This window comes from Oncorhynchus mykiss, chromosome 9 (assembly GCF_057628025.1).
Source record: "Oncorhynchus mykiss isolate SJ-2025 chromosome 9, ASM5762802v1, whole genome shotgun sequence".
Taxonomy (NCBI): domain Eukaryota; kingdom Metazoa; phylum Chordata; class Actinopteri; order Salmoniformes; family Salmonidae; genus Oncorhynchus; species Oncorhynchus mykiss.
Genome location: NC_143030.1, coordinates 38,369,591 through 38,395,562, shown reverse-complemented (window position 1 = coordinate 38,395,562; position 25,972 = coordinate 38,369,591). Strand labels below are relative to the sequence as shown.

The following is a 25,972-nucleotide window of genomic DNA, read 5'->3' as shown; positions in this document are numbered from 1 at the left end:
TTATTTCACTGATGGCCATTAAGCCTTTGGGATCAAATCAAATGTGGATTAAATTAGGTTTGAAGGATAAGGTGATACAAAGAGAGCAGACAAGTAGGTCAAAAACAGTACATAATATTGCAAACATTGTTAATATAATATGACTGAGGACACAAGAAGGGGCTACAAAGGTCTATGTACAGTACAAGAAAAACTGACCTGTGACTCCATTCTTGGTCACATAGTATATGAGGCGTCCCAGCATTGCCACAATAACCAGAAGTGTCAAGGCTGCAACAGCATAGAGACCCCATCTCCTGTGGGAATCTGAGAAGGCATTTGAGGATACTACTTATAAGTGCTGGAAGGTGTGTGTGTGTGTGTGTGTGTGAGAGAGAGAGAGAGAGAGAGAGAGAGAGAGAACTCACAGTCAGGACAGAGTATTCTCCTCCCATACTGTGGAGGATCTGACCGCCACACCTTCAGAGAGTTAAAGAGAGCGTGAAATGAAAAGAAAGTCAAAGTAAGGTAAGATATCCTTTCACATAATACAAAAAACATTCATAGTTAGGTCATACCTGCACACATAGTCTCTCAGTTAGGAAGGATAAGGGCAGGTTTAGCTGTGTCTCTCTGGTGCCCCCACCCTGTACAACAGAAAACTGCACTCTTAACAGCATGGACCAGTGTCTACAGCTCTATAATACGGTAACAGTGTCTTCTTACCTTACCATGTTTACTAAGTAGATAGCTCCTCTGGACACACATCCCTTGTCCTGCCATACACAGAGTTGAGCAGCAAAGGATGCTGGGATAGTGGAAGTGAGATAGACACGGAGACTCTGTGAACCAGGACCAACATATGCCTCCCACTTAGACATACCTGAGGGAAGGAAGGAGAGAGAGATGTTCAAATCACATTTTATCGGTCATATGCGCGGAATGGATGTAGACTTTACTGTTACAATGAAATGCTTGATTACGAGCCCTTCCCAACGATGCAGTTGAAAAAAAAAAAATATATATATATATATATATATATATATATATATATATATATATATATATATATATATATATATATATAAATACAAATAGTAACACAAGAGGAATTAAACTATATACAGTACCAGGAATTTGAGGTAGATAAACTACATATTCAAAAGTATGTGGACACCCCTTCAAATTAGTAGATTAGGCTATTTCAGCCACACCCTTTGCTGACAGGTGTATAAAACATATATTTTTTAAATCGAGCACAGCCATGCAATCTCCATAGACAAACATTGGCAGTGGAATGGCCTTACTGAAGAGCTCAGTGACTTTCAAACGTGGCACTGTCATAGGATGCCAACAAGTCAGTCCATCAAATTTCTGCCCTGCTAGAGCTGCCCCGGTCAACTGTAAATGCTGTTATTGTGAAGTGGAAACGTCTAGGAGCAACAACTGCTCAGCCACAAAGTGATAGAACACACAAGTTCACAGAACAGTACCGCTGAGTGCTGAAGCGCACAGCGCTTAAAAATCGCCTGTCCTCAGTTGCAACACTCACTACCGAGTTCCAAACTGCCTCTGGAAACAATGTCAGGACAAGAACTGTTAGTCAGGAGTTTCATGAAATGGGTTTCCATGGCCGAGCAGCAGCACACAAGCCTAAAATCACCATGCGCAATGCCAAGCGTTGGCTGGAGTGGTGTAAAGCTCATCGCCATTGGACTCTGGAGCAGTGGAAACACGTTCTCTGGAGTGATGAACCATTTAATTAACCATTTAGCAGTCTTATGGCTATTTATCATAAGGCTGGGGCCCAGCTGTATAACATTTTAAGGATCCAAGGGCCCATGCCTAATCTTCTCAGCCTTCTGAGGGTGAAGAGGCACTATCGTGCCCTCTTCACGACTGTGCGGGTGTGTGTATGGACCATGTTAAGGCCTTAGTGATGTGGACGCCAAGGAACCTGAACCTCTCGAACCCTTCTCCTGTAGTTCACGATAAGCTTCTTGGTTTTGCTGACGTTGAGGGAGAGGTTGTTGTCCTGGCACCACACTGCCAAGTCTCTGTGACCTCCTCCCTATAGGCTGTCTCATCGCCGTCGGAGATCAGGCCCTACAACCATTGTGTCGTCAGCAAACTTGATGATGGTGTTGGAGTCGTGTATGGCCACTCAGTCATGGGTGAACAGGGAGTACAGGTGGGGACTAAACTCGCACTCCTGAGGGGCCCCTGTGTTTAGGGTCAGTGTGGCGTAGTTGTTGTGGTCTAGCTAGTTTGGGAATTTCTCATCACTGGGCATCTCATGGCTGGGTTTCCCTTTTGTTATAGTCTGCCATCCCTGCCACATCCAACGAGCATCAGATCCGGTGTAATAGAGAAACTCGGTCTCAACCTTTAAGTCTTTACTGAAGACTCATCTCTTCAGTGGGTCATATGGTTGTGTGTAGTCTGGCCCAGGAGTGGGAAGGTGAACGGAAAGACTCCGGAGCAACGAACCGCCATTGCTGTCTCTGCCTGGCCGGTTCCCCTCTTTCCACTGGGATTCTCTGCCTCTAACCCTATTACAGGGGCTGAGTCACTGGCTTACTGGGGCTCTCTCATACCGTCCCTGGGAGGGGTGCGTCACCTGAGTGGGTTGAGTCACTGATGTGGTCATCCTGTCTGGGTTGCCCCCCCCCTCTAGTGGTGTGGGGGCTGTGCTTTGGCAAAGTGGGTGGGGTTATATCCTTCCTGTTTGGCCCTGTCCGGGGGTGTCCTCGGATGGGGCCACAGTGTCTCCTGACCCCTCCTATCTCAGCCTCCAGTATTTATGCTGCAGTAGTTTATGTGTCGGGGGGCTAGGGTCAGTTTGTTATATCTGGAGTACTTCTCCTGACAGTGCCCCAGGACTACCTGACATGATGACTCCTTGCTGTCCCCAGTCCACCTGGCCGTGCTGCTGCTCCAGTTTCAACTGTTCTGCCTTATTATTATTCGACCATGCTGGTCATTTATGAACATTTGAACATCTTGGCCATGTTCTGTTATAATCTCCACCCGGCACAGCCAGAAGAGGACTGGCCACCCCACATAGCCTGGTTCCTCTCTAGGTTTCTTCCTAGGTTTTGGCCTTTCTAGGGAGTTTTTCCTAGCCACCGTACTTCTACACCTGCATTGCTTGCTGTTTGGGGTTTTAGGCTGGGTTTCTGTACAGCACTTTGAAATATCAGCTGATGTACGAAGGGCTATATAAATACATTTGATTTGATTTTGATTTGAATTCCACCTTCCTCCTAGATTGTCCTTTTTCATGTTTGATGTCTCGGAGGTCGTAGCAGTCTTTCTTGTATGCACCCATATCCATGTCCCATTCTTTGTAAGCAGTAGTTCTAGCCTTTAGCCCAGCAAGGATATTGCCTTTAATACATGTTTTTTGGTTTACACGCTTGTATAGGCACTGTGGGAACGACATCGTCTATGCACTTATTGATGAAGCCCGTGACTGATGTGGTAAACTCCTCAATGCTATCGGTTGATCCCCGGAACTTATTCCAGTCTGTATTAGCAAAATAGTATTGTAGCCTCGGGTCGGATGGTACTTCCTGTTTGAGCGTTTGTTTGGAATCAGAAAGAAGGGTTTATAGACTCATGGTCGGATTTGCCGAAGGGAGGGTCTTGCATGCATTTGGGTAGACTAAAAGTGGTATGTTTTACCGCTCTTAGTGGCACAGAAGATGTGTTTATGAGCTCCCGAGTGGCGCAGCGGTCTAAGGCACTGCATCTCAATGCTTGAGGTGTCACTACAGATTTGAATCCAGGCTGTATCATAATTGGCCGTGACTGGGAGTCCCATAGGGTGGCGCATAATTGGCCCAGCGTCGTCTGGGTAGGCCGTCATTGTAAATAAGAATTTGTTCTTAACTGACTTGCCTAGTTAAATAAAAGGTTAAATAAATAAATAAATAACAACAATATCAAGCGCAGTATTCATATCACTGCGGTCTTGTGGTCTCTCACCTGGCAGGAATGGACAGTGGACATCAAAACTGCTTCTGAAGGACAACTAGAGAGAGGAGAGACATGAGAACATCAGCGACTGAAACCCACATGTACTATACAGTTAACTGTTGATATTATACATGTATCGGCTCACAGTCTTACCTGCACACACATCTGAGGGTGTTTATCCACAGCAGAAACATTATATTTCTGTCAACGGGAGAGGGAAGGGAATATTCATCATTATTATCCTCCTCGTCATCATCATCATCATAGTAATCACCAACCCTTACCAGATCTCTCTTCTCCACTATGTCCTCCAGTGTGGAGTTGAAGATGGGAATGCAGTGGGATGTGTTTCTCTGGTGTTGCCAGCAGAGGGAGGCAGAGAGCTTCAGGTAAGCAGCAGGACACGGGGAACTCCATGCCAGGTCGGAACCCAACTCACCATACAGAGTCACAAAACTGGAGCGCCACACATCTCTGCCCTCTTCAAATCACACACAGACAGTGCCTTATTACAGATAGTAGTGTGAGGAGTGAATGCTCCAAGGTGACTTCGGTCTCTAAGGACTGCATGCTCTGCTGGTTTATCTGTGACTCACAATAATAATAATAGATGCAGCAGAAAGCCCCTGGTTTCCCATATCAGATTCACAGGGCAATTTACAGGTAACACAGGCAGAGACTGAAGCTAATCATCAACTACTGCATCTCACACAAGTCTAAGAGACATAAAAAAAAAACACGAATACTCACCACCTAATGAGCTGTTCACAAATGGGCAAACTGTGGTTCGCCTTGCATCCAGGTGTGTGTAATATACCTGTAGCGGGCAGACATACAAACAGACAAGACAAGTAAGGACACTTACATGGGACATAGTTTGAGCCATGCAGCAATGTCACTGTCCATTGCACATTATCTGATATGTAGTCGAGTGAGACCTTACCTGTACACAGACACAGCGAAGCAGGTAGGGGAACCTGAGAGTCACTGACAATGCCTGATTGGTGTCAATCTGGTGAAAACATACGTTATCCATAAACAAATGATATACATCTTTGTACACAACTTTCACCTTTTGAAACACGTCTACACACACACAATGGGCTTACAGTGGTAAGAGGAGAAAGGTTGGAGCATTCTGAGTCTGTCTGTCTGTAGCACAGCCTGGTGTACACTTCAGGTGAGAGAGCCGGCTGGTACATGTGGTCCCCAGTGGCTACAGTTACAGTGAGGGATCGAGCCAGCTCATCAACAAACAGGTCAAACTCCGGCACTGGATCTGAATCACCACAGACAGAGAGTCATAGTATGCAAAATGACTATAGAAATGTAATAAATTATTACGTCATTTTGATCACATGAGGGAAGGGGAAAAGTGAGGGATGTGGCAAGTTAGGTTTTGAGATTCATTACCTGGACAGATGTCTTGTACGATGTACCTGTCTTCTCTCTTTGGTTTGGAGGACAAAGACACATACACTTGTCGCCCTGCATCGGCCGGGAAACAGTCATACACCAACTCCCACTGGCGGGCAGCAGAGACACAGCACCATAATCAGAAACACACGTTGACCTGTTTTAATGTGTGCACGCATGAAAATATCAGATCTTACCAAAATTTGATGGCCAATATTATGAAGACGTAAACGTTTGATTTTGGTCTTTCCTCCGTTGAATGGAAGCGGGCCTCTCCACTTAAAATAAAAACAAGGCAACAGTAAACATGTTATCCCCCACAAATGATGCAGGGCCCCCCTTGGGAAATCAGTGTAATTTTGTAAATGACAGATCTCTATGGCAAGACGCATCATTCACCCAAGTTTAATCAAAATCAGACCAGTACCGTCACAGATATCGTGTGTGACTAACGTACGAACTAACGTACGAACGTAACTGATGGAGATAGATCCACAGTCCCCTCCACGATTTTATCGTGGGGGACAATTAATAGATAAGAGGGTAAGAAAGTGAACTTAATTATATCCATCTATCCTATCCAGCTGATAACTTTGGTAGCTAAGGAATACTCACTGGTCAGTGGAATGAAGAGAAGTTGTTACCTGTAAAGTGCGATTTTTTACATTTTCTATGGAGATGATTCTGTGAGTACTAGTTGACAGCTCCAGGTAGGTAATAGTCAGTGTCCCAGTAAAGTCTAGAGAGGAAAAACAGAGGACAGATTAAGGAATCGTGGCAGTAAAGGTAGAACAAGAGAAAGTAATGTTAAGGAAGAAAGATAGACAAATAAGGCAACAGTAAACATGTCCGTCCCCCCTTTTGCAAATCAGTATAACTTTGTAAATGACAGATCTCTATGGCAAGATGCATCACTCACCCAAGTTTAATCAAAAGCGGGCCAGTGGTGTGTGAGATATCGCGTGTGACAATGTACGCACAGTTGATTACTATAGCGCCCCCCCCCCCTTGGGTCAATAACATGTGATTTTGTAAATACTGGACCTCTATGGCAAGACGCATCATTCATTCGTCTAAATCGGGCCAGTGGTGTCAGATATCACATGGGTTGGCTAGACTAATATTCCTGACCATATGTGCCAAATGGCAAGACGCCAAATTTCAATCTCTTGTTATACCGCCACCATCTGGACAATCAGTGTAATTTTGTAAATGCTGGATCTCTATAACAAGACGCATCATTCACCCAAGTTTCATCAAACATCAGGCCAGTGGTGTCTGAGATATCGTGTGTGACTAATGTACTAACATACAGAGACAAATCCATAGTCCCCTCCCCAATTTCATCATGGGGGACAACAAACACAAGGTCAGAGAAAGGGAGACTGAGATGAAGACTTTGGATAAAAGTAAGCTGGAAGAAGGTTATGACAGGGAAGAGGATGATGTGGAGAGTGAGATTGTTTGTGGATGGGAGACAGAGTTCAAGGCCTTACCTGCAGCTTTCATTCTGACACGGACATGGACACAAGCAGAACAGGAGCCTTGTGATGGAGAGAACCGGAAGGTGGACAGACTCAGCTGGGGAAGACTCTCCAAGTTCCAGGTGGAACCTATAGAAAAAACAAATGCCACAGAACTTTCAAAACTGTACAACATATGGAGTAAAATTTCCACGTGAAGTCTCAATTCCAAATAAACTATTCCTCTTCATATTGTGTATAAGATCAGCTCTCCAAGGGGACCATGGACTAAAGAAACACTTACCATTATGGTGTTGAATCTATGGATAAAGTGGAGGAGACAGGGAAAGGAAGAAGGAGAAGAAACAGAGCATGGCTGTGTTGAGTTTGTTATTGACATGTGAAGTGAATATTGATGCAGATTCACATAGCCTAATGCATTTTCAAAACATAATTTCCATTATCTATAGGCTACAGTCTGAGTATAATGTCTCCATTGCTTATTAGTTACATTATCTCCATGAAGATTAACATCAAAGATGGTATGATTCATTCCTTTACCTCAGTGACAGTTAGTTTAGCGCGTGGTTTCTCCTCCGCCGCGTGCAGGAGCAGCAGCAAACACAACAGGAGCACAGCACGTGCTGGTTCATTTCCGCAACTCATCATGAACATTGATCAGTACTGACACCAGAGACACTTGGAAAAGTCACATTGTATCCGAAGTTGCTAGAACAACGCTCAGGCAGCCAACTAACGCAAAATCCAGTGGGCCGATAGTCCACATACATGTTCACACTACAGAGTGCATTTCAAAACAAATTAAATGTAATTCAATACAACTGAAAAGTAGATAGGCCAACATGTTATGTTCCAGTGCCATGTTGTTCTTGTATGTTCCTAAGAACTGATCAAATAGTTCCCTACGAGTTCAATTGTGTCTTGGGAGAGTGCGTAATCGCTGACTAGTTTACAACATACAGTTCCACCTCTCCAGCCGCCTACTCCAGACAGACAGGTTACATCAGTAGTTACCTCCCACAGTTTACCATTGGGCGAATACGTTTTGTATTGCCCGGTGCCCCGGTTAGGCGGAGTGTGTTCATTTTAGACCGTTCCATTGGTCCTTAAGAGACATCTCCACTCCCCGGGGCATTGGGCCATGCAAAACGAACTAGCCAAATGTTCACGCTAGTACTGTTGCTGCTCTACGTCTTGGATTGCCGAGAGTGTGAACTTTGCTTTAACTAACAGTAAGGAAATAATAGTCAGGGTATACTGAGAAAGAACATTTTATTTAACTGCGGGAAGGACGGAAATGTTTGCTGCATAAACATTGCAGTCCCCTGCACAGTTAGTGTTGAGGCCTACTATTTTTAGTATTTCAATTTATTCGAAGACATTTGGAAGTAGGCCAAGTATTTGGATATTATTTATTTGAAAATACAAGTAGTTGAATATTAGAATGTATTTTAAAATAACACTTAGAAAATATTGGCATGTATTCAAATACACATAAACTTCTATTTTCAAATGCAAATATTGTATTACCCCAGGTCTGCCTGGTATTTGAAATAATGTATTTGGAAATAAGTATTTGAAAATAATTCAAATAGTAGCCTATGCTAGGCCTATACATTTTTTTTAAATGGTAAAATACTTGGTAATATATAGTTGATTCGGCCCATATTATTTGAAAATACTCAAATACTCAGAGTATGCATATATTTGAACCCAGGACGAATCTGAAAAACATCTCAGTGGTGTAAAGATAGCGTTAACAGCGGTAGATTAGTGAGATATCTGATTCCGTAATGTTTATAGGCTATTATCAGGTCACATCTATTCCTCTTCACCACAAAACGATTATTGTATTGCTATTGTTGGATTCTATTCAAAACGGTCTCTATTCACATCCTACAAAGCTAGGGAAAGGACCTCTGAAATGTGTAAATTCAGTTATGGACTTTGAACAGCCTTGGTTATTTGGATAGGGTAATATTCATGTTATTAAACAGTAAGTATGTCTGTAAATGTGTATGCATGTGTCAGACGTGGTGGAAAGTTTGTCAGTTGTGCGATATCTCTCTCAAACACACACACACACCACACACTATAATGCTCAGAAATTGTTGAATGTAGTTGACGGTAAGTGGGCTCTCTAACTGGGTCAAGGTTTCATTATGAGTTCAAGGTGCTAATTCTCACAATATGTGTCTTTGTGTGTGTGTTTTACAGAGGGTAAAAACCCTGAACAGATACTTCCTCCTTAAAGAGACTTCATGCGTTTTACCTCCATCCCTTCTGTGCCCTCGAGGACACCTCACACCTGCACACACACACACACACACGTACAGTGATTTCACTTGTTAAATTAACTTCAATCAATGTAGTTGAAGGGGAGGAGACAGGTTAAAGAAACAGTTTTAAGCCTTGTGACAATTAAGACATTGTGTATGTGTGCAATTCAGAGGGTGAGTTGGCAAGACAAAAGATCAAAAGACTTAAGTGCATGTCCCGTGTGGTTCAGTTGGTAGAGCATAGCACTTGCAACGCCAGGGTTGTGGGCTCAATTCCCATGAGAGACCAGTAGGAAAATAATGCATTCACTACTGTAAGTTGCTCCAGAAAAGAGTGTCTGCTAAATGACAAAAAAGTAGGTGCGAGGCAAACTGATTTGTGTCAAGAACAGCAATGCTGCTGGGGTTTTAAGGCTCAACAGTTTCCTGTGTGAATCAAAATGATTCACCACCCAAAGGACATTCAGACAACTTGACACAACTGTAGAAAGCATTGAAATGTAAAAAAAATATATATATTTCCACATGTAGCAAGCAAAGTGTTTGTATTGTCCAATCTACATGGGTAGTATGCAAGTCAGTCAGACAATAGTTTATTAGGTACACCCATCTAGTAGAGGGTTGGACCTCCCTTTGCCTCTGGAACAGACTCTATTCTTCAGGGCATGGAAACGTTGCTCAATTGGTATCAAAGGACTTAATGTGTACCAGGAAAACATTCCCCACACCATTACACCCCCGGCACCAGCCTGTACCATTGACACAATGCAGGATGGGGCCATACTGTTTACTCCAAAAACGGACTCTGCCATCAGCATGACGCAACTGGAACCGGGATATGTCAAACCAGGCAATGTTTTTCACTCCTAAATTGTCCACGGTTGGTGATTGCGTGCCCACTGGAGCCGCTTCCTTCTTGTTTTTAGCTAGATAGGAAAGGAACGGGTGTGGTCGTCTGCTGCAATAGCCCATCTGTGACAAAGACCAACCAGTTGTGCATTCCAAGATGTCATTCTGCACACCACTGTTGTACTGCGCCATTATTTGCCCGTTTATGGTACGCCTGTTAGCTTGCACAATTCTTTTGCCGTTCTCCTTAGACTTCTCATCAAGGAGCTGTTTAAACCCACAGGACTGCCGCTGACTGGATGTTTTTTGTTTGTCACACCATTCTCTGTGAACCATACGTCATGCGTGAAAAGCCTAGGAGGCCAGACATTTCTGAGCACAAACGATCATACGACATTCAATCGAACAGTAACTGAATGCCTTGTGCCTGCTTTATATAGCAAGCCATGACCACGTATGTGTAGGAGCGAGCCATTTTGTGGATAGGGTGTACCTAATAAACTGGCCACTGAGTGGCATCTAATTATTTTATTTCTCAGCGGCGCTGGCAGCAGTAAAAAAAAAAGGTTAGGTGAATCAGGTCAGATTTGGATGGAGAGTGAGTGTGTTGTTCAAGATGGAGAAACAAAAGGCATGACCAAGTGATGCACAAAAACACTGCAAAAAGCTAGTCGACCTACTTATGTAGCATCTAGCACTAGCAGCCACCCACGTAACATAGTAAATGTAAATCCGGGACACCACAATTAGTATCATATGTTACGTTTTGTATGTTATGTATTCATTTGTGGATGTCCATCATCCATTTTACATGATATGTTACGAATTGCAATTCCTACAATATGCTATGAACTGCAATCCGTACATTACAGTGAGGGAAAAAAGTATTTGATCCGCTGCTGATTTTGTACGTTGCCCACTGACAAAGAAATGATCAGTCTATAATTTTAATGGTACTGTAGGTTTATTTGAACAGTGAGAGACAGAATAACAACAAAAAAATCCAGAAAAACGCATGTCAAAAATGTTAGAAATTTATTTGCATTTTAATGAGGGAAATAAGTATTTGATCCCCTCTCCATCAGAAAGATTTCTGGCTCCCAAGTGTCTTTTATACAGGTAACAAACTGAGATTCGGAGCACACTCTTAAAGGGAGGGCTCCTTATCTCAGTTTGTTACATGTATAAAAGACACCTGTCCACAGAAGCAATCAATCAATCAGATTCCAAACTCTCCACCATGGCCAAGACCAAAGAGCTCTCCAAGGAAGTCAGGGACAAGATTGTAGACCTACACAAGGCTGGAATGGGCTACAAGACCATCGCCAAGCAGCTTGGTGAGAAGGTGACAACAGTTGGTGCGATTATTCGCAAATGGAAGAAACACAAAAGAAATGTCAATCTCCCTCGGCCTGGGGCTCCGTGCTATGATATGTTACGAATTTAAATTTGTTGTCACTAACGTTAGCTAGGTGGCTAACGCTAGCTAGGTGGCTAACGCTAACTTTAGCTAGGTTAGGGGTTAAGGGTTAAGGTTAGGAGTTATGTTAAACTGTTAAGGGGAAGGGTTAGCTAACATGCTAAGTAGTTGCAAAGTAGCTAAAAAGTAGTAAGTAGTTGCAACGTTGCTAATTAGCTAAAATTCTAAAGTTGTTGGTGATGAGATTTGAAGACGCAACCTAATTAGCATTTATATAGGTACCCATCCACCCTGACCAACCATCCTACTTTCGTTTTTGCTTTAACGCTGTAATATATAACTTTTTAGGAGTGTCGTGGAAATTTCCTGTATTTACCAAATCATGAGAGCAAACCACGCACAAGTCAGAGTTATCATAAAGTCCATCTTTAATTATATGAGCTACATCACAACCCTGTGACTCTCAGATCAATTCAGTGTCTATCAATGAATTCTCTGAGAGTCCTTACACATTGCAACTGAGATCCTTTATAGCAAAGACACACATAGCCAGACAGCATTGGCCATAAATTATCGTTCAGCTTTGTCTCCTAAACTATGTTATTTTCTCGCTCTCAGAACCATAAAACAAAACCTATCAACAGGCATATATCAAATACCCCCTCCTTGACAAGATCACAGAGACACATTGACTGGCACACAGACATTGTGGAGCCAAGAGATAATTGATTTAAAATATATGTTTACATATAAAGACAATCTTGACCCCTCCCCTCTCTGCGGCCCAAATAACTTACCCCATGACAGAGAACAGAACTGCAACCGGCCCACAGTATTATACAAAAATAGACATTCTGATGAGAAGTAACTCACAAACATATAATGAATATAAAACATCTTACCTATGTTACCAACTAATTCTGATTATTCCCCAACAGGAGACCTGACCAAATTCACATAGAAATGTGCATTATAGATATCTCATTCTCATTGAACGCAAGTCTAAGAAGCGGTAGATCTGTTCAATGTGTGCTATTTCTATGCTTCCCATTCTTAAGTTTCGTTTTTGCATCATTTACTTTCAGTTTTGCACACCAGCTTCAAACAGATGAAAATACTAAATTTTTCTTTATCGAAAATATATTTCACAGCGGTTTAGATGGTACAATTCTTTACACTATACTTGCTTGTCTTGTGACATAAACTGAAATGATTAATTAACTATTACAATTTAAACAACCAGGAAATCTTCTGTCTTATGTAACCATAACATACTAATTTGAGTGTCCCGGATTTACATTTACTATATTATGTCTCGTCTATGAGACAAGGCTGCACTGCCTGGGCCTGGCAATGGCCTTGGGAATACATTCTTAGAACATAAAATGGTTCTTCAGCTGTTCCCATAGGAGAAATCTTTGAAGAACCCTTTCTGGTTCTAGGTCAAGCCCTTTTGAGTAGAACCTTTTACACAGAGGTTTCTATATGGAACGCAAAAGAGTTCTACTTGGATACAAAAAGCCAAAGAATCCCTTTGGAAGACTTTTTTTCTAAGAGTGTAGTGACTGTTCCTCTAGTGAGAGTAACTTTCCTCCTTCTGTGAACAGTCTCTGAATGATGAGACGGATACCCCAGATAGTGAGTCCGGGTTCCAATGTGTAGCCTAATATAAATAGGCTACCTGTTAAATACTGTATATATAAAATATATATTGGTTAACTGAATAGTATGCTGTTACGTAGAAAATTAATTTTACAATCTGCGCTACGTCAGTGTATACGCGCACACACACACACACACATTTCTGGTCCCCACAAGTATAGTCAAACACGTCCACACATACACACATTCTGCCTGTAAGAAGTAACAGGATGTCCTGTACCCTCTCTGACTCATTTACATCTCCTTAGCACTATGAGGGATCAACAAACGTACAGTGCCTTCAGCAAGTATTTACACCCCTTGACTTTTTCCACATTTTGTTGTGTTACAACCTGAATTAAACATTTATTAAATTGTCACTGGCTTACACACAATACCCATAATGTCAAAGTATATATTTTTTTACATTTAAAAAAATAACATTTTTACAAATTAATAACAAATGAAAGGGTGACATTTCTTGAGTCTAAGTATTCAACCCCTTTGTTATGGCAAGTCGAAATATGTTCTGGAGTAAACATTTGCTTAACAAGTCACATAATAAGTTGCATGGAGTCTGTGTTCAATAATAGTGTTTAACATTATTTGAAAAACTATCCTATATTTGTACCCCACACATACAATTATCTGCAACGTCCCTCAGACGAGCAGTGAATTTCAAACACTGATTCAACTACAAAGACCAGGGAGATTTTCCAATGCCTCACAAAAAAAGGCCACCTATTGGTAGATGGGTAAAAATAAAAAAGTAGACATTGAATATCCCTTTGAGCATGGTGAAGTTATTAGTTACACTTTGGATGGTGTATCAATACACCCAGTCACTACAAAGATACAGTTGTCCTTCCTAACTCAGTCACCGGAGAGGAAGGAAACTGCTCAGGGATTTCACCATGAAGCAAATGGTGACTTTAAAGAGTTAGAGAGTTTAATGTCTGTGATAGGACAAAACTAAGGATGGATCAACAACATTATAGTTACTCCACAATACTAACCTAAATGATAGAGTGAAAAGAAGCTTGTACAGAATACAAATATTCCAAAACATGCATTCTACTGTTTACAGAAAACTCTTTCAACAATTTTAGATGAAGGTGAGTGAAAAATGGACTGGGGGGATGAAATATACTTCTCCCATGGGCAAAGAAACTCAAAAGGGGTGACGATATTAATTAACAATCATTTTGATCTGATTGTGCAGATTGTCCAAACAGATCCACATGGTAGATTGATGATTTAATATATGTTATTGGACCATAAACAGATATGGCTCATTAACCTTTACGAACCAAATAATGATGAGCCACGCTTCATTGAAAATATATATAATAAATGATCAACCCTGCAAGCAACACAAGACTATTATTATGGTGGGAGATTATAATACAGGAAATCATGAATGTTGTGGATATATGGAGGATTAAATATCCTGACCTAGTGAGATATACATGGAGGAGGTTTAATATCCTGACCTAGTGAGATATACATGGTGGAGGCTCAATCAAGCTAGTCGTCTTGACTACTTTCTTATGTCATTCTCTCTGGCACCAAAAGTGAAAGAAGTGCTGATAGGGGATAGAATGCGGTCAGACCATCAGATACAGTGCCTTGCGAAAGTATTCGGCCCCCTTGAACTTTGCGACCTTTTGCCACATTTCAGGCTTCAAACGTAAAGATAGAAAACTGTATTTTTTTTGTGACGAATCAACAACAAGTGGGACACAATCAGAAGTGGAACGACATTTATTGGATATTTCAAACTTTTTTAACAAATCAAAAACTGAAAAATTGGGCGTGCAAAATTATTCAGCCCCCTTAAGTTAATACTTTGTAGCGCCACCTTTTGCTGCGATTACAGCTGTAAGTCGCTTGGGGTATGTCTCTATCAGTTTTGCACATCGAGAGACTGACATTTTTTCCCATTCCTCCTTGCAAAACAGCTCGAGCTCAGTGAGGTTGGATGGAGAGCATTTGTGAACAGCAGTTTTCAGTTCTTTCCACAGATTCTCGATTGGATTCAGGTCTGGACTTTGACTTGGCCATTCTAACACCTGGATATGTTTATTTTTGAACCATTCCATTGTAGATTTTGCTTTATGTTTTGGATCATTGTCTTGTTGGAAGACAAATCTCCGTCCCAGTCTCAGGTCTTTTGCAGACTCCATCAGGTTTTCTTCCAGAATGGTCCTGTATTTGGCTCCATCCATCTTCCCATCAATTTTAACCATCTTCCTTGTCCCTGCTGAAGAAAAGCAGGCCCAAACCATGATGCTGACACCACCATGTTTGACAGTGGGGATGGTGTGTTCAGCTGTGTTGCTTTTACGCCAAACATATTTGCATTGTTGCCAAAAAGTTCAATTTTGGTTTCATCTGACCAGAGCACCTTCTTCCACATGTTTGGTGTGTCTCCCAGGTGGCTTGTGGCAAACTTTAAACAACACTTTTTATGGATATCTTTAAGAAATGGCTTTCTTCTTGCCACTCTTCCATAAAGGCCAGATTTGTGCAATATACGACTGATTGTTGTCCTATGGACAGAGTCTCCCACCTCAGCTGTAGATCTCTGCAGTTCATCCAGAGTGATCATGGGCCTCTTGGTTGCATCTCTGATCAGTCTTCTCCTTGTATGAGCTGAAAGTTTAGAGGGACGGCCAGGTCTTGGTAGATTTGCAGTGGTCTGATACTCCTTCCATTTCAATATTATCGCTTGCACAGTGCTCCTTGGGATGTTTAAAGCTTGGGAAATCTTTTTGTATCCAAATCCGGCTTTAAACGTCTTCACAACAGTATCTCGGACCTGCCTGGTGTGTTCCTTGTTCTTCATGATGCTCTCTGCGCTTTTAACGGACCTCTGAGACTATCACAGTGCAGGTGCATTTATACGGAGACTTAATTACACACAGGTGGATTGTATTTATCATCATTAGTCATTTAGGTCAATATTGGATCATTCAGAGATCCTCACTGAACTTCTGGAGAGAGTTTGCTGCACTGAAAGTAAAGGGGCTGAATAATTTTGCACGCCCAATTTTTCAGTTTTTGATTTGTTAAAAAAGTTTGAAATATCCAATAAATGTCGTTCCTGTTATGCACGTGAGTGAGGACCCAAAAGCGGTTTAACAAAAACAGAGTCCTTTAATGTCAAAACACAGGGAAGACATAGATCCTCTTCGGATGTATATAATGGCAAAAAAGACAACCCGCAGAGAGGGCGACAAACGAATCATAAAGTCCTTCTGATATTTACAGAAGAGTCCCCCTTCTTAGCAGCAGAGGAGAATAGCTGGGTTAGAGTCCCCTTCTTAGCAGCAGAGGAGAATAGCTGGGTTAGCGGCGACAGACTGCTGGTCTCTGTGGGTAGGCGCGGGTCGTAGAGGACAGAGGTACCTGATCACACGTAGCATCAGATGAACAGGCAGATTCCGACAGGACAGGACAAGGGTGAAGCAAACAAGACGATAGTTTGGTTCTGGCATGAGAAACTCAAACGAGAATCTGACAAAGACAGAAGCAGGAACAGAGAGAGAAATAGAGACCTAATCAGAGGGAAAAAAGGAACAGGTGGGAAAAGGGTGAACGAGGTAGTTAGAGCAGATGAGGAACAGCTGGGGGAAGGAGAGGAAGAGAAGGTAACCTAATACGACCAGCAGAGGGAGACGGAGTGAAGAGAAAGAACAGGAACAAGACATAATATGACAATACATGACAGTACCCCCCCACTCACCGAGCGCCTCCTGGCGCACTCGAGGAGGAAACCTGGTGGCAACGGAGGAAATCATCGATCAGCGAACGGTCCAGCACGTCCCGAGAGGGAACCCAACTCCTTTCCTCAGGACCGTACCCCTCCCAATCCACTAGGTACTGATGACCACGGCCCCGAGGACGCATGTCCAAAATCTTACGGACCCTGTAGATAGGTGCGCCCTCGACAAGGATGGGGGGGGGGAAGACGAGCGGGGGCGCGAAGAACGGGCTTAACACAGGAGACATGGAAGACCGGGTGGACGCGACGAAGATATCGCGGAAGAAGAAGTCGCACTGCGACAGGATTAATGATCTGAGAAATACGGAACGGACCAATGAACCGCGGGGTCAACTTGCGAGAAGCTGTCTTAAGGGGAAGGTTCTGAGTGGAGAGCCAAACTCTCTGACCGCGACAATATCTAGGACTCTTAGTTCTACGCTTATTAGCGGCTCTCACAGTCTGCGCCCTATAACGGCAAAGTGCAGACCTGACCCTCTTCCAGGTGCGCTCGCAACGTTGGACAAAAGCCTGAGCGGAGGGGACGCTGGACTCGGTGAACTGAGACGAGAACAGCGGAGGCTGGTACCCGAGGCTACTCTGAAAAGGAGATAGCCCGGTCGCAGACGAAGGAAGCGAGTTGTGGGCGTATTCTGCCCAGGGGAGCTGTTCTGACCAAGACGCAGGGTTACGAAAAGAAAGACTGCGTAAGATGCGACCAATAGTCTGATTGGCCCGTTCTGCTTGACCGTTAGACTGGGGGTGAAAGCCGGAAGAGAGACTGACGGAAGCCCCAATCAAAAGGCAAAACTCCCTCCAAAATTGAGACGTGAATTGCGGACCCCTGTCCGAAACGACGTCTGACGGAAGGCCATGAATTCTGAAAACATTCTCGATGATGATTTGTGCCGTTTCTTTAGCAGAAGGGAGCTTAGCGAGGGGAATAAAATGAGCCGCCTTAGAGAACCTATCGACAACCGTAAGAATAACAGTCTTCCCCGCTGACGAAGGCAGTCCGGTGATAAAATCTAAGGCGATGTGAGACCACGGTCGAGAGGGAATGGGAAGCGGTCTGAGACGACCGGCAGGAGGGGAGTTACCGGACTTAGTCTGCGCGCAGACCGAACAAGCAGCCACGAAACGACGCGTGTCATGCTCCCGAGTGGGCCACCAAAAACGCTGGCGAATGGAAGCAAGTGTACCTCGAACGCCGGGGTGTCCGGCTAACTTGGCAGAGTGAGCCCACTGAAGAACGGCCAGACAAGTAGGAACGGGAACGAAAAGAAGGTTCCTAGGACAAGCGCGCGGCGACGGAGTGTGAGTGAGTGCTTGCTTTACCTGCCTCTCAATTCCCCAGACAGTCAACCCGACAACACGCCCCTCAGGGAGAATCCCCTCGGGGTCAGTGGAGGCTACTGAAGAACTGAAGAGACGAGATAAAGCATCAGGCTTGGTGTTCTTAGAGCCCGGACAATAAGAAATAACGAACTCGAAACGAGCGAAAAACAGCGCCCAACGAGCCTGACGCGCATTAAGTCGTTTGGCAGAACGGATGTACTCAAGGTTCCTATGGTCAGTCCAAACGACAAAAGGAACGGTCGCCCCCTCCAACCACTGTCGCCATTCGCCTAGGGCTAAGCGGATGGCGAGCAGTTTGCGGTTTCCCACATCATAGTTACGTTCCGACGGCGACAGGCGATGAGAAAAATACGCGCAAGGGTGGACCTTGTCGTCAGAGAGGGAGCGCTGAGAAAGAATGGCTCCCACGCCCACCTCTGACGCGTCATCCTCGACAACGAACTGTCTAGAGACGTCAGGTGTAACAAGGATAGGTGCGGATGTAAAACGATTCTTGAGGAGATCAAAAGCTCCCTGGGCGGAAACGGACCACTTAAAGCACGTCTTGACAGAAGTAAGGGCTGTGAGAGGAGCTGCCACCTGACCGAAATTACGGATGAAACGACGATAGAAATTCGCGAAGCCGAGAAAGCGCTGCAGCTCGACGCGTGACTTAGGAACGGGCCAATCAATGACAGCTTGGACCTTAGCGGGATCCATCTTAATGCCTTCAGCGGAAATAACAGAACCGAGAAATGTGACGGAGGAGGTATGAAAAGTGCACTTCTCAGCCTTCACAAAAAGACAATTCTCTAAAAGGCGCTGGAGGACACGTCGAACGTGCTGAACATGAATCTGGAGTAACGGTGAAAGAATCAGGATATCGTCAAGGTAAACGAAAACAAAGATGTTCAGCATGTCTCTCAGGACGTCATTGACTAAATGCCTGAAAGACAGATGGAGCGTTAGCGAGGCCGAAAGGAAGAACCCGGTATTCAAAGTGCCCTAACGGAGTATTAAACGCCGTTTTCCACTCGTCCCCCTCCCTGATGCGCACGAGATGGTAAGCGTTACGAAGGTCCAACTTAGTGAAAAACCTGGCTCCCTGCAGGATCTCGAAGGCTGAAGACATAAGAGGGAGCGGATAACGATTCTTCACTGTTATGTCATTCAGCCCTCGATAATCTATGCAGGGGCGCAGGGACCCGTCCTTCTTCTTAACAAAAAAAACCCCCGCTCCGGCGGGAGAGGAGGAGGGGACTATGGTACCGGCGTCAAGAGCTACAGACAAATAATCCTCGAGAGCCTTACGTTCGGGAGCCGACAGAGAGTATAGTCTACCCCGGGGGGGAGTGGTTCCCGGAAGGAGATCAATACTACAATCATACGACCGGTGCGGAGGAAGAGAGGTGGCCCTGGACCGACTGAACACCGTGCGCAGATCGTGATATTCCTCCGGCACCCCCGTCAAATCACCAGGCTCCTCCTGTGAAGAAGAGACAGAGGAAACAGGAGGGATAGCAGACATTAAACATTTCACATGACAAGAGACGTTCCAGGAGAGGATAGAATTACTAGACCGATTAATAGAAGGATTATGACAAACTAGCCAGGGATGGCCCAAAACAACAGGTGTAAAAGGTGAACGAAAAATTAAAAAAGAAAGGGTTTCACTATGATTACCAGAGACAGTGAGGGTTAAAGGTAGCGTCTCACGCTGAATCCTGGGGAGAGAACTACCATCCAAGGCGAACAAGGCCGTGGGCTCCCTTAACTGTCTGAGAGGAATGTCATGTTCCCGAGCCCAGGTCTCGTCCATAAAACAGCCCTCCGCCCCAGAGTCTATCAAGGCACTGCAGGAAGCTGACGAACCGGTCCAGCGTAGATGGACAGACAAGGTAGTGCAGGATCTTGAAGGAGAGACCAGAGTAGTAGCGCTCACCAGTAGCCCTCCGCTTACTGATGAGCTCTGGCTTTTACTGGACATGAAGTGACAAAATGACCAGCGGAACCGCAATAGAGACAGAGGCGGTTGGTGATTCTCCGTTCCCTCTCCTTAGTCGAGATGCGGATACCCCCCAGCTGCATAGGCTCAGCACCCGAGCCGGCGGAGGAAGATGGTAGTGATGCGGAGAGGGGGGCAACGGAGAACGCGAGCTCCTTTCCACGAGCTCGGTGACGAAGATCAACCCGTCGCTCTATGCGAATAGCGAGTTCAATCAAGGAATCCACGCTGGAAGGAACCTCCCGGGAGAGAATCTCATCCTTTACCTCCGCGCAGAGACCCTCCAGAAAACGAGCGAGCAAAGCCGGCTCGTTCCAGTCACTGGAGGCAGCAAGAGTGCGAAACTCAATAGAGTAATCTGTTATGGATCGATTACCTTGACATAGGGAAGACAGGACCCTGGAAGCTTCCTCCCCAAAAACAGAACGATCAAAAACCCGTATCATATCCTCCTTAAAGTCCTGATACTGGTTAGTACACTCAGCCCTCGCCTCCCAGATTGCCGTGCCCCACTCACGAGCCCGTCCAGTAAGGAGAGATATGACGTAGGCGATACGAGCTGTGCTCCTGGAGTAAGTGTTGGGCTGGAGAGAAAACACAATATCACACTGGGTGAGGAACGAGCGGCATTCAGTGGGCTCCCCAGAGTAACACGGCGGGTTATTGATTCTGGGCTCTGGAGATTCGAAAGCCCTGGAAGTGGCCGGTGGATCGAGGCGGAGATGGTGAATCTGTTCTGTGAGGTCGGAGACTTGGGCGGCCAGGGTCTCAACGGCATGTCGAGCAGCAGACAATTCCTGCTCGTGTCTGCCTAGCATCGCTCCCTGGATCTCGACGGCTGAGTGGAGAGGATCCGAAGTCGCTGGGTCCATTCTTGGTCAGATTCTTCTGTTATGCACGTGAGTGAGGACCCAAAAGCGGTTTAACAAAAACAGAGTCCTTTAATGTCAAAACACAGGGAAGACATAGATCCTCTTCGGATGTATATAATGGCAAAAAAGACAACCCGCAGAGAGGGCGACAAATGAATCATAAAGTCCTTCTGATATTTACAGAAGAGTCCCCCTTCTTAGCAGCAGAGGAGAATAGCTGGGTTAGAGTCCCCTTCTTAGCAGCAGAGGAGAATAGCTGGGTTAGCGGCGACAGACTGCTGGTCTCTGTAGGTAGGCGCGGGTCGTAGAGGACAGAGGTACCTGATCACACGTAGCATCAGATGAACAGGCAGATTCCGACAGGACAGGACAAGGGTGAAGCAAACAAGACGATAGTTTGGTTCTGGCATGAGAAACTCAAACGAGAATCTGACAAAGACAGAAGCAGGAACAGAGAGAGAAATAGAGACCTAATCAGAGGGAAAAAAGGAACAGGTGGGAAAAGGGTGAACGAGGTAGTTAGAGAAGATGAGGAACAGCTGGGGGAAGGAGAGGAAGAGAAGGTAACCTAATACGACCAGCAGAGGGAGACGGAGTGAAGAGAAAGAACAGGAACAAGACATAATACATAATAACATAACATAATATATAATACATGACAGTTCCACTTCATGATTGTGTCCCACTTGTTGTTGATTCTTCACAAAAAAATACAGTTTTATATCTTTATGTTTGAAGCCTGAAATGTGGCAAAAGGTCGCAAAGTTCAAGGGGGCCGAATACTTTCGCAAGGCACTGTAATTGGCATATACATGCCTGTTGCTGGATTTCCACGTGGGCAAGGATATTGGACATTTAATCAAAGCCTATTGGATGATATGTTTTTAACTAGGACAGAGAAATTTATAACATCATTTTTACGACAACATAGGTACAGCAAATCCGATTATTGTATGGGCCATGCAATTCAGTACTCATCTATAAAACAAAAGCAATTTAAGTCAAAGGAGTCCATACTAACAAGGGAAAAATAAGGTCTAACAGAACAGATACAGTAGATAGCAATAAAAACTGTACCATAGAGTAAATTAGAGGAAAAAGAAATGGAGGAACTTTTTAAACAGTGTAATATATGTGTAATATATTATAATATATAATAATAATAAAGCAAACTGGATGGAATATGGGGAAAAATGCACCAAATATTTTTTTTATCTTCAACATCGAAATGCGACCAAAAATAATTTCTGAAACTTGTTACAAATGATGGAGTCACCTATGAGTCACCAAATTATATTTTGAAAAGGAAGCAAAGTACTTTAAGCATATGTTTTTGTTTCAGTCTCCTCCATCTCCTCTAACCGAAGCTAATTGTACAGTATGGATTTTTTTTTATATTAATAATGTAAAATGAACAGCCATACAGAAAAACTAATTTGAAGGTGAAATTAGAGAGGAGAAACTTTTTGAACCAATTCAAGCCTTTAAGTCTGGGAAAACTCCAGGGCTGGATGGCATACCAGTTGAGGTATACCTAACCTTTTTTTGATATACTCAGAGGACCGTTATTAGCATGTTTAACCATTCCTATGTAAATGGTAGATTATCAGACTCTCAACAAGGTCTGATTTCATTATTACTGAAACAGGATGCAAGTGGGAAATATAAAGATCCAGTCCATTTAAAAAATTGGAGGCTCCTTACACTTCAGTGTTGATGCAAAAATTCTTGCAAAATGTATAGCACGTAGAATTAAAAAGGTATTGTTCATTCTAATCAGACAGGTTTTTTACATGGATGATACATTAGAGATAATATAAGACAAGTACTGGAAACAATAGAACACTATTGGTAAACCAGGCCTGCTATTCATAGCGGACTTTGAAAAGGCTTTTGATAAAGTACGACTGGGGTTTATATATCCTATTCCTATTTCGCAACAAAGCATCCTTCACTCATGCTGCCAAACATACCCTTGTAAAACTGACCATCCTACCAATCCTCGACTTTGGCGATGTAATTTACAAAATAGCCTCCAATACCCTACTCAACAAACTGGATGCAGTCTATCACAGTGCAATCCGTTTTGTCACCAAAGCCCCATACACTACCCACCATTGCGACCTGTACGCTCTCGTTGGCTGGCCCTCGCTTCATACTCGTCGCCAAACCCACTGGCTCCATGTCATCTACAAGACCCTGCTAGGTAAAGTCCCCCCTTATCTCAGCTCGCTGGTCACCATAGCATCTCCCACCTGTAGCACACGCTCCAGCAGGTATATCTCTCTAGTCACCCCCAAAACCAATTCTTTCTTTGGCCGCCTCTCTTTCCAGTTCTCTGCTGCCAATGACTGGAACGAACTACAAAAATCTCTGAAACTGGAAACACTTATCTCCCTCACTAGCTTTAAGCACCAACTGTCAGAGCAGCTCACAGATTACTGCACCTGTACATAGCCCACATATAATTTAGCCCTATCAACTACCTCTTTCCCAACTGTATTTAATTAATTTATTTATTTTGCTCCTTTGCACCCCATTATTTTTATTTCTACTTTGCACATTCTTCCATTGCAAAACTACCATTCCAGTGTTTTACTTTCTATATTGTATTTACCTTGCCACCAAGGCCTTTTTTTGCCTTTACCTCCCTTCTCACCTCATTTGCTCACATTGTATATAGACTTGTTTATACTTTATTATTGACTGTATGTTTGTTTTACTCCATGTGTAACTCTGTGTTGTTGTATCTGTCGAACTGCTTTGCTTTATCTTGGCCAGGTCGCAATTGTAAATGAGAACTTGTTCTCAACTTGCCTACCTGGTTAAATAAAGGTAAAATAAAAAATATATAAATGCCTTGAACGTTTCAATTTTGGAGAATCTCTTATAAAATTGATTAAAATCGTGTATAGTAACCCTAGGTGTAAAATAGCAAATAATGGCTACATCTCAGAAAGTTTTAAACTGTCAAGAGGAGTAAAACAAGGTTGTCCACTATTGGCATATCTATTTATTATGGCCATCAAAATGTTAGCTATTAAAATCAGATCCAACAATAACATCAAGAGACTAGAAATACAGGGCTTAAAAACAAAGGTGTCATTGTACACTGATGATTCATGTTCTTTTAAATCCACAATTTGGATCCCTCCACAGCCTCATAGAGGATCTAGATAATTATTCTAACCTCTCTGGATTACAACCAAATTATAGTGTACTATATTACGTATTGGATTACAAAAAAATACTACTTTTATTTTACCATGTGGTTTACCAATGAAATTATCTGATGGTGATGTTGATATACTCGGTATACATATCCCAAACTAAATACATGAATATTGTGGTTAAACTCAAATATACTAATTGTTAAAAAAGCATAATTTTTTTAAATGTAAAAAAAAAAAAGTATAATCTTCGTAAATTATATCATAAATATGACTGGTATGTCATACATGCAGCGAACTAAAACATATGGACATTTCTGCTCTATCCAATTAACAACCCAAAAAATGTAACAACCAAAATATTGACAGCTGTGCCATATATATTGCAAAATAGTTGGATAGAGATTTTTGACGTACCGATTCCATGGCACATGGTTTATGAACTGATATGCAAAACGACGCCGGATTCAAAACTTGAAATTGTTCAATTTAAATTATTTTTCAGAATTCTTGCAACCAACATAATGTTATTTATATGAGGGATACTGTCATGCCTGCACCCGCTCCCCCTCTCTGGTGCTCGAGTGCGCCAGGCGGCCCATCATTAGGCACACCTGTCACCATCGTTATGCGCACCAGCACTTCATGGGACTCACCTGGACTATTACTTTATTGATTGCCTCCCCTATATCTGTCACTTCCTCAGTTTCTTCCCCGTGTCTGCATTAATGCCGTTTTGTTCCCCCTGTCCAGACGCTGTCTGTTATTTATAAAATGTTCACTTCCTGTACTTGCTTCTCGTCTCCCAGCATCTGTCCTCACAAGATCAGTTGTTTTGGTATTGTCCATACATAGCTTGTTTTTGGTCACAGGTCAATGAATGGCTGAAGAATTGCAATATTTACCTGGAGCTAACGCTGCAGATAGCACTACTGGGTGATCTGAAAAGTCATAGAAAATCAATCAATAGTATACTTTTAGCAAGAATTGTTCATTTCAATTTGCAGTCTGTCGCAACAATGAGAATAGAAAGGTTCAGAACTTTTGTGAAACAGCACAGTTGAAAAGTATATGGCAAATAGAAATCCAATATGGATGGTGTTAAGCGATAGATGGGAAGGGTTTAATGGAGCTGAAGGTTGGGACTAAAAACAAGATAACTAATGTAACTAATGCCGTAAAACGTACCTGTATATAGGTTCACTTTTTTGAAAGAGCACAGTTTGAAAGATACGGCAAACAGAAATCAAACCGTATGTACATCATAAATATATGGGATAGGTTGAGGGTAGAGGGTTAAAAACAAACTATTGTAAAATAGACTGTGTCCATCAAATGCATATAGTATGTTTAAGCTGGAAATAAAGGCCTAAGCGTTCACTAGTTTGCTCCAATTGGGGGAGGGTTGGAGGGAAATAAAGGGAATATCTAATAAAAAAATATGTGTATATGTATTTGTATGTATGTATGTATATATATATATTTGCCAGAAAATATATGGAGGATTGGAAGTGAATGTTTACGTGTGCTCCCTCTCAGGCCTCTAGGTCATCAGGCTGCTGATTATCCCACACACCTGTCACTATCATCAAGCGCACCAGCGCCTCATGACACTCAACTGGACTCCATCACCTCCTTGATTACCTTCCCTATATATGTCACTCCCTTTGGTTCCTTCCCCAGACGTTATTGTTTCTGTTTCATGTCTGTACATTTTTCATGTTTCTGGTTTTGTATTATGTTTCGTTTATTGATTAAATCACTCATTCCCT

At 43.2% G+C, this 25,972-nt stretch overlaps 1 protein-coding gene and 1 long non-coding RNA gene across 2 annotated transcripts in view; one reads left to right on the top strand and one right to left on the bottom strand.

Moving 5' to 3' along the window:
• The window catches only part of LOC110531978 (interleukin-17 receptor C), an 11,801-nt gene extending 3,899 nt beyond the window's left edge, over positions 1-7,902 (bottom strand). Inside the window, exons 1-16 of the mRNA XM_021615531.3 lie at positions 7,401-7,902; positions 7,144-7,159; positions 6,873-6,989; positions 6,021-6,115; positions 5,574-5,654; positions 5,374-5,485; positions 5,070-5,239; positions 4,904-4,972; positions 4,711-4,777; positions 4,245-4,441; positions 4,114-4,161; positions 3,970-4,015; positions 711-862; positions 558-626; positions 408-459; positions 199-306 (exon numbers count right to left, since the gene is read on the bottom strand). Coding sequence (XP_021471206.2) covers positions 199-306; positions 408-459; positions 558-626; positions 711-862; positions 3,970-4,015; positions 4,114-4,161; positions 4,245-4,441; positions 4,711-4,777; positions 4,904-4,972; positions 5,070-5,239; positions 5,374-5,485; positions 5,574-5,654; positions 6,021-6,115; positions 6,873-6,989; positions 7,144-7,159; positions 7,401-7,514 — 1,513 coding nt within the window. The 5' untranslated portion in view covers positions 7,515-7,902. The remainder of the gene's footprint in view (positions 1-198; positions 307-407; positions 460-557; positions 627-710; positions 863-3,969; positions 4,016-4,113; positions 4,162-4,244; positions 4,442-4,710; positions 4,778-4,903; positions 4,973-5,069; positions 5,240-5,373; positions 5,486-5,573; positions 5,655-6,020; positions 6,116-6,872; positions 6,990-7,143; positions 7,160-7,400) is intronic.
• On the top strand, positions 4,272-25,972 carry LOC149980905 (uncharacterized). Its single transcript, XR_016483222.1, has 2 exons — positions 4,272-4,349; positions 25,740-25,972. It is a non-coding gene; the product is annotated as an uncharacterized LOC149980905 (long non-coding RNA).